At 45.6% G+C, this 9,627-nt stretch overlaps 1 protein-coding gene across 1 annotated transcript; it reads right to left on the reverse strand.

The window, feature by feature from the left end:
- Positions 1-6,962: 6,962 nt before the first annotated feature.
- LOC115685509 (uncharacterized) lies at positions 6,963-8,367 on the reverse strand. The gene is made up of 3 exons (XM_030610587.2): positions 8,038-8,367; positions 7,710-7,935; positions 6,963-7,535 (listed from the first exon to the last, which is right to left on the reverse strand). The coding sequence occupies exons 1-3, from the start codon at positions 8,350-8,352 to the stop codon at positions 7,114-7,116; spliced, it is 963 nt and encodes a 320-aa protein (XP_030466447.1). The 5' UTR covers positions 8,353-8,367; the 3' UTR covers positions 6,963-7,113.
- Between the last annotated feature and the right edge of the window lie 1,260 nt (positions 8,368-9,627).

The following is a 9,627-nucleotide window of genomic DNA, read 5'->3' on the forward strand; positions in this document are numbered from 1 at the left end:
CAGCGACGCGTCGGCGGCGGCGGCGGCGGCGGCCAGCGTCCGGCGGCGGCAGCGTCCAGCAGCGGCCGGCGTCCGGCAGCAGCGGCGGCGTCGGCGTCCGGCAGCGGCAGCGTCAGCGGCGGCGTCCGGCGGCCGGCGTCCAGCAGCAGCGTCCGGCGGCCGGGCGGCCGGCGTCCGGCGGCGGCGTCGCAGCGGCGGCGCGCCGGCGTCGCGGCGGCAGCGGCAGCCGCAGCGGCCAGCAGCAGCGGCAGCAAGCAGCGGCCAGCGTCCGGCAGCAGCGGCCAGCGTCCGGCAGCAGCGTCCGGCGTCCGGCGGCAGCGTCCGGCAGCGGTAACGCTGGCCGGCGTCCGGCAGCCGGCGTCCGGCCGGCCGGCAGCGGCCAGCGTCCGGCGTCCGGCAGCAGCGTCCGGCGTCGGCGCGGGCTGCCGGCAGCCGGCCGCGAAATCCGGCGTCCGGCGTCCAGCGTCCGGCGTCCGGCGGCCGGCGTCCGGCGTCCGGCGTCCGGCGGCAGCGTCCGGCGTCCGGCGGCAGCGTCCGGCGTCCGGCGGCCAGCGTCCGGCGGCCAGCGACGCCGCCAGCGAAGCGTCCGGCGTCCGGCGGCCAGCGACCGCCGGCAAGCGTCCGGCGTCCGGCGTCCGGCGCGCAGCGTCAGCGTCCGGCGGCCAGCATCCGGCGTCCGGCGGCCAGCATCCGGCGTCCGGCGGCCAGCGTCCGGCGTCCGGCGGCAGCGTCCGGCGGCAGCGTCCGGCGTCCGGCGGCCCGGCAGCCGGCGTCCGGCGGCAGCGTCCGGCGGCGGCGACCGCCGGCGGCGTCCGGCGTCCAGCGGCGGCGTCCGGCGGCGCGGCAGCGTCCGGCAGCAGCGGCAAACATCCGGCGTCCGGCAGCGTCCGGCAGCGGCCGGCGTCGTCCGGCAGCGGCCGGCGTCCAGCAGCGGCAGCCCGGCAGCAGCAACCGTAAGCGCAGCGGCAGCAGCAGTGGCAGCCCAGCAGCCAGTGGCCGGCGCGGCCGGCGGCCAAACAGCCGGCATCCGCAGCAGCAGCGGCCGCAGCGGCCGGCAGCAGCGGCGGCCTGGCGGCCGGCGCGGCGGCCGGCGACCTTAGTGAAGAAGAAGAAGAAGAAGCTCCGGAAAATAATTTCCGCTTTTGAAGAAGCGGAAGTCATTTTCCGTAGACTTAGGCTATTTTGTGAGGGGGGAAGGAAAATATTTTCCCACGGAAAACGTTTTCCGCCCCTCGAACACGGGAAAATCCGGAAAATATTTTCCGGGAGAATATTTTCCGCCAAACGAACGGAGCCTTAAATTAAATTTTTTTTTCGAAATGCAAGTAGTATTTGATGGATCGTAATTTAAAAGGGCATTAGGAAACAATTTTGGTTTAAATTGTGTTGGAAAACAACACTTTGTAAAGCACTTTTGCTATATTTTTAATAATAAAAAAACCTTAAAACAGGTGAAGGACGCAACAGTCGGCGAGGCCAAATCTAGCTGCTGGTGAGCCAAATTTGGTGCCAACAACCTCACCTAAGGTCATGCGACCCCAAGTGACACGGCCTGATGTCTCGCAACCTGAGGCAACAGTCGCGCGACCTCAAACAATCGTTGCCTCAGTTGCGCAATCTAGGTGACGGTCGCCTGAGATCATGCCACGGTCGCCTAAGGTCACGCGACCACGGAGACCATCGACTGGGTTAGCGTGACCTCAGGCAAGGCCAGATTTGGCCTTGCCGTCTGTCCTCGTGCAGAGAAGATGAACAGTTATCACGAGAGCAAAATCGGAAAACGAAAAAATTGGTGAGGGTGGTTTTGGAAGAAAACAACATTATTTAAACCTAGGAATGGAATTTTGAAAATGCTAAAAGCCCAAGGTTCAGCTTTGCCAAGGCTATTATTTGATGAAAGGGGTCTGAAAAAATTTGCCAAACAACACCCAAAGCCCCTCGAAGAAATTGAAGCAAACGCAGCCTAAGCCCCGCTAATACCTCCTTTTAAGGCCTTCCAAAAGGGAAAATTATAAAGTTATGTTCACACAATTTAAGGGGAAAAAAAATCAAATTCAGTGCTCTCATGCTGGTCTTAGAAAAATTCCAAATCTGACCCGACCAAATGAACGAAAAGAACCTAGTAACACAAGTCATGCAAAACCAGTCACGATGTGGGAAAAGAATGAGCATGATATCCTAAGCCATAGGCTTTGGGTCAAAATCTAAAGACAACAATAAGCACATTTCAGCCTCGACTATAGGGGGACCGAGTGAGTGGGACATGATTTGCCCACCAACACTATATGATTCTTTACAAACTCATGCAAAAAGAACCGCAAGTGGTGAATTTGGCAACCTCGACTGGATGGTTAATGGTAGGCAAGTACAAGCAAAAGCACCACAAACAATGAACTCCACACAAATACTTTAGCAAGGTAAGCAAGCAAAATAGCATTGTCGAAAATCACGCGTCATATTGCATTTATCAATTATATCGCTACAATATTACTCTCTCATGTGCATTTGGCGAGAGAGTTTGGCGTGCTTATTGTCTTCGTTGTGGTCCTCCGTCGCTCTTTCAAAATTGTAACTTCCACAGTGTTTTCTCTCTGCAACATCTGAATAATAATAAGCTGACTCCCTCTTCTTTTTTGGTAGGTCTATTGCTCTTCACCTCTCTGTCACAAGCTTGCCTCGGCAATCACTAGTTGTGCAAATAGGGCGATTCAAATTTCACACCATTATCAGCAATCGGATCATTTTCCTTATTGATTTTTTTGCTTTTGTGATTCGATTTAGTTCTCTGTGTAACAGGTTCTCTCCATACTTTGATTTGCGCAGTCTCGTTTGTCACCTTCCCTCTTGCATTTGGTAGTAATATTGCGAGATAGAGTAGAATCAGAGAAAGAGAGAGAAGAGTTAGATCCAACCATCATTATCGAGCACTGACTTGTGATCACCATCTATTTTTCCGGTGTAAACAGATGCGAAACCTCCTTTACCGACTCGATTGTCGCAGTTAGTCATTTGCATGATATATTCCATCGTCGTGTCGGGTTCTGGTGCTTATGATCCAAAGCTACCACGGATGTTCGAAAGTAACTCTGTCAAGTTGCCCATAGGCTTATTACGCGACAATCTCCTAATCAGAATTGTTCAAAGTCTTGTATACCTTCATTCTCCGGAACAATTGCTGCCAGATCAAACACGGCGCGTCCTTCTGTGAGACATATCTAATAACTCAACTTATGATCATAGGAAGACTTTTGCACAAGTTCACTTGAGAGATGCCTCATTTAAAGGCACGTTAATGCATGTACATTGGTTGGCAAATTTGACTGAAACGAGCATGGATCAGTTCAAACGGAAATGGCTAAACGCGCATGATATTCAATGTAGTTGAGTATCGATTGGCTCCATTTATTTCGTGAAAAATAACTAATTTGAAAAATATTCTCCAAAAAATGATAGCTCATATCGCTAACAAAAATGAATAAACAAAAAATATTTTCATCATCTAGGCAAATGTTTAGACACAAATTGTTATCGGTATGTAAATATTTTCATTGATTAATTATTTCAAGTAATACATGCAATCTTATTTAGGATAATATTGTCTAAATCACTCATTTTTCGCGAAATAAAGTTTCTGGCTTTTTTTTTTTGGCCCACGCACGCACAAGATTCTATTACCTAAACTTCGGACTAATTAAATCAAATACATTAACCCCCAAAAAGAAAAAATTCAGCAGTTCCAAACGAAGTTCTAAAATAGCATGACAATGCACGTTAGGCCTAGGGTGCATTTGTTTCGCAGAAAGATGAACAATTTGGAAAATATTTTCCTAAAAACGATCACTTGTATCGCTTATGAAAATGAATGAATTAAAAAAAATCATCATCCATGAAATATTTAGACATAAATTGTTGTCGATAATAACAACATCTTTCATCAACTAATTATTTCAAGCAATACAAATAATTATTTTTAGGAAAATATTTCCAAACCGTTCATTTTCTATGAAACAAACGGAGCCCTAATCACCTCGTTTTTCTTAGTAAACCAGTATACTTGTTGTATCGGGTTTCGATTTCTTACCCCTATAATGTCCTTCAGTTTCTATTAATTCACGTTTTCTGATTACCTTAAATTATTTTAACAGTAATTCCGATATCAATAGAACTTATTTAGCCTAAGTTACCGAGAAACAGTCACAAAACCGATCTCCAAATATGGTTGTTTGCATTATACAAAAATGTTGTGGGTTATTTAGGTCACATGCCAGAACTATCATCCTTCTTTCTTTCACATAAATTTTGTGACTATCTATGTCGATTATATTGCAATTACGCAGTGATGAATTGGTTTTAGACATGCGACAGGAGTGTGATCTATTTTTAGTTTCGGGGCTGTCAAATAAATCTTGGATTATGCGACAAACGTGGCTTAGTTCGATCATGTGCAGCAATAGTGTTTCTCGTTCGATGCAAACAAGCGTAATAGACAAAAAAAAAATCGTACAAATGCAAACGATTTCGGGACTAAAATATCGATGTAATTTCCTTCATATTGAAATAACTCCATATATTTCTTTTGCTTCACTAGTAAAGTCCTAAGTCCAGGCGGTGGTCAAAATATGTCGCTCGTAGTTTATATGATTTAGTGAAAGTTGTTTGCCCATCATTCGGAAAAGGGAGTTGGTGGTCCAAAATGCACCGTTTTTCTCCAAAGAATAACGGTGCCCTATTATCTAATTGCCGATCCGAAAATATCCTTATTTTTCTTAACTTTAGAGCATCTTTTCACCTGGTCCTCCTCTCTGGAAGAAAGCAATTACAGAAAATTACCTATTTTTTTGTGCATGTGAGTCTTTTTGTAATGGTATATTTGTCCTTATTGTTGTCGGAGTAATTACCAAATCAATTTTAAACCTATTGTACGAATACCAATTTATTTTTAAACTTTTCAATTTCGCAAATGTAGTTCTAAACTTTTGCGCGAAATTCCAATATAATTATTCCGACCAATTATCATAGGAAATTGCCGACGCGGCGTTCAGTTATCGCTGGCCATCCTACGTGGTATGCTGATATGGATAACTTGTGGGCTAAGTCAGCGATTTCCGACGGTAATTGACTGGAAGAACTGTATTGGAATTTCATGCAAAAGTTTAGGAGTATATTGGCAAAATTGAAAAGTATAGGTACAATAGATTTAAGACTGAATTGATAACTTTCCCTATTGTTGTCCCATCTAATGCTGTGAAATATCATGCTGAAGATTGGACTAATTACATAAACAAAAAACTCCCTTTTCCTTATCAAGATCTTGATTGATGATAACCGCAACAACCATCCTCGCATATATTACTGTTTGCAAACACTAATAGTAGTGTTGGTGAACATGATCTTGGAGTTCCCCTGGGTGTGATCACCGCGACATCCGAAAGAAAAAAACAACAAATTAAGGAACGAAAATGAAAAGAATGAGAAGTGTTGAAGACTATAATCCCTGCTTGTTGTATATCCTATTTTCCATTTTAGTACATTCTGTTATTTACAGTGTTTTTCATTTAGCTAGATTATATAAGATAATGTGTGATTCACACGGTCATAAAAGAATTTAAATTCTGTCTGCTACTGATCTCCAAGAGTTGATGCAGTTGGTTTATGGATCTGCAGGGTGTTTCACGGTTCGTTGTGCCTCTGCGCTTGTGCCCTTGTATTATAAGAGGGAAAAAGAAGGCATCTGCCTATTAGGTTTAGAATTATTCGACATTGTTATACAAAGAGATTGGGGCGAGCAAAGTTGATCGGGAGCTCGAAACCCCGACCGGTCCGGGCTGACTCACTCGGCGAAGCAGCCCAAAATGTAAGGAATATCTGTGAAGGGACATTAGCTTAGCCAATAACGAAGAGGAAGGATCGATTTGACCCTCTTCGACTCCATCTCGTTTCCTCTCAAATCCTCAAATATAGGGCCGTGCAACCGAATTGGTTCTGTTCGAGATCCTTTTCGTACTGTCCTAAAAATCGGTCGAGTTCCCGATTTTAAAGGAAACTGGTCGTGTTCCCGGTTCCCAAGGAAGAAGCACCCGAGAACCGTACCGACTGACTGAATTTGAAACTGGTTTTATGAAGCCTAAAAATCCTAATTTTTCTCTTGGCATCTGTTTCTCTATTATATTCAACCTAACTTGGACACTTCACAACTCTCTCTCTCTCTCTCTCTCTCTCTCTCTCTCTCTCTCTCTCTCTCTCTCTCTCTCGACTCAACCTCCTCCTCGTTTGCTCGTGGCTCGCCCTCACTCGTTCGAGCCTCGCAACATTGCTCATCCTTGACTCGCCTTTGCTTGCTCGCTCTCGTTCACCTTTTACTTTGAACCGTTTTGTTGCTCATATTATTTTGTTGTAAAAAAATGAAACAAGAAAAAAGAACAGAAGAAAAACAGATTTTTAGGTAGACTCAAGAGCCGGACTGGAGAAGCTGATTAGTTTTAGGACAAACAGATAGGCTCCAGGTTCCAAAAACTGATAACTAATTCTAACAAGGTAGGATCTAGAATCTACCCACTATGGTACCGATTACCCTTAATCAAAGAGAAGTTCTATTTTGATTTTGTATGTGTTGGCTTTTGTTCTTATAAAGTTTAAGACATGGCATGATGCTTCTCGTATCTGATTTTATATATGCGAAGACAGAATACAAGATTTTTGCAAAATTTATTTCTACAATCAAAAAGGGCGAATCAAAAAGTGAAATTCAACCTTCTAAACTTCAGACAATGAGTTTCCGAAAGCCGACGACCAATGTTTCCAAATATATGTAATGTTTCATAGCGTCTCATCAAATTCCTTCCTATTACAGCATAAGCTAAAGACCCCTGTTTAGTAATAATATCTAAAAGGGCGATTACAGAGTACATATCCAACCTAACTTCAAGGAATGAAAATAAACTATATTAAGAAGAAAAGGCAAGTATGGGCAACACTTGACTCAAAATTTATTGGAATCACTCAATTATTTCCTCCAAAATTTACATGACTCATCGAACTTACTCTCCGATTCAACTGGCAAAACTTAGAAAAAACCATGGGTTTCTCCTTCCACACACACTCAAAAAAAACCACTCACACAACTTCAACCGCAGTACATTGCAACTTGGGTAACTTCTCAAGCATGTCGAAAGTAAGCATCGAGGCCCTCGGCTTTGCTCGCCGGACTGAGAGCCCAGCCGGGAGCGGGCTCAACGTGGAGCGGTCGCACGTGCCGAGCCACTTGGCTTGCATGTACTTGTGCTTCCTCCACGGGCCCATGTGGATCCCCTTCTCCTTCGTGCACCTCTTGGCGGCCGCGCACAGCGCCTTGATCAGCGGCCTCAGCCTCTCGGCTTTCCCGACGAAGACCTCCGGCAGCCGGCCGACCAGCCGGTTGTACCCCTTGCAGGCTCTCGCCATCTCGAACTCCGCCCGGAAATTGAGCTCGATTATCACTCTCACGGCTCCTTTCTTGGAGCTCGATTCATCCACCACTTCCAAGTACGTGTGCTCCCCTGACGACCAATTGAGTAAAGATTTCAGCAATTTGGTCAGTCCATAAAACAATATTTACTAAAATTGCAAACCCCACCCACCAGCTGGAATTGGGTGTGCCAATCAGTAATCACATTGCTATGCCAGAGTTGATAGATTTTAGTGCAATTCAAAGATAATCATTCTATGATTACCTGATGGGATAGCTGGTGAGCTCCCCCATTTGGATTTGCATATGGCACAGTTGAAGCCATTGCGCCGGAGCCGGTCACAGATGTCCCGCCGCAGGCAACTCCAGCAACCCCCCGCGGCGGATTTGAGACAATCGCATTGCGAATCGTTCCAATTTAATTCCATCAAGCATTCTTTAGTGGCTTGCCTGATTCTGGACTCGATTGAACTGGTCCGATACAGCGTCGCCTGCGAAAAGCGAGAATTGCTCACCATCAATACGCATTCATGAGCCGAAAAAAATCAATCAAAAAACTTCCGACAAGTTAATCAATCGATTCCATCAGTTACCTGAACAAGATGTTCTTGCGACTCCCAGAATGCTCTGCTCTCTTCGGCGCTGGACGACCCGCCGTCCTCCTCGCCGTCCTCCGGATCCTCGAACCCGTCGCCGGAGCCGCACGAGCTCTCCGGCGACGCCGTGCCTTCGTCCAGGAACCCGAAGAAGACGTCCAGCGACGTCTCCGGCTCGCCCGGGAACTCGGCTTTCCCGTGGAAATTCCGGTGAGCCGCCGAAGCTTCGGCCATGGACGTTTCACCGGGAATTTGGAAGGAGACCTCCTCTTTTTTCTCCGCTATCGCAAATCCTGAACCACGCGTGTCCATGTATTTATAGCGACGGTTCGGATTTTCGGTGTTCCTCGCCGGTGGGGCCCGCGTCGGTCACGAGCGCCGAACGGGCCGCCGCGAACATGGCTGCCCGTTCCGTTTCGACGTGGCGGGACGGGATTGGGAGGCAGGCGACGTGGGGGGGGTGGGGGGAGGGCTCATTGGGGGGTGGACCGGACAGCTGTGCTCCACGTAGGATTGACCAATGAGATCGAGCTCGGGGAGTTATCGCGATTGTGGATATGCTCGAATATCCTAAATTTAATTATTTTAGGCGGTTTTCGTACTGTAAAGTCTCTCGAGTTGCCACATTTTTATTGTTTATTCGCCGAAGAACAATAAAATAAAAATATATTAAAAATTTGGTGAGGTCTATCCTGATCTTTGGATTTTTGGGGGAGCCCACGTCAATCATGAAGAAAACATGGCAAGAATATTGCAAGTTGATACTAAATGTTGGGGGGGATAAAGGATTAATTTACTAAATTAATTATGAATGAGAATATGCAACAAAAAAAAAGAATATTTGTTACAGAATTGCGAATCATTATTATAAATTAACAGATTTTGTTTTCGAAAGTGCATTTTATTGTTGAGACAAACAATCATAAAGCCTTCTACTCGTATTAATCTTGGTTAGGTTAAGTTGGTCATTCTATAAGGAGAGCCTTACTCGATACTCGTGGGGAGCGATAACCAAAAAGCTCAGTTGAGTCGAAAGATTCGGAATTCTCATTAAATCAAAAAAATTGTGATGTAGTGGAAGTTTTATGTGAAAGGAAGAGCCAAGTTAATCGTCTATTTAGTGTGGAGTAAAATCTGGTGACATTTGAATAACCGAGGAATGGGGTACATACGAGAAAGATACATCTCTGCAAGAAAAGTTAAAAGAAATCAAAATATCTAATTACGGCAAGACTTATTTCAAGGCACGAATCAAAACTCTCTAAAACAAACTAAGTTTGTCAAATTTATAAGTGTGAGTACCTCTTTTTTCGATTCGACAAATGATATCGAATCAATCCTTCGTCCGACATGTCCAATCTCCAGAGATAAGTCTCCATAACCTTCTTATTTTATTATGAGGTACCACAACTTATGCTTAACCAGTTTTTTTTTTGGTCGAAATAAAATTATATTCATTACTCAAAAGGAAACGTGAGAAGTATATAGACTTTCATGACAAAGAAAATCAAAGCAGAGCAAAACCCAGACTACAAAACAAAGCCAAATCCAGAAAACAAAGAGAACAACAAAGCACCAGCAGGATTA

Source organism: Syzygium oleosum, unplaced genomic scaffold (assembly GCF_021117445.2).
Source record: "Syzygium oleosum isolate NSW1041296 unplaced genomic scaffold, Sole_v2.1 Sole_v2.10, whole genome shotgun sequence".
In the NCBI taxonomy this organism is placed as follows: domain Eukaryota; kingdom Viridiplantae; phylum Streptophyta; class Magnoliopsida; order Myrtales; family Myrtaceae; genus Syzygium; species Syzygium oleosum.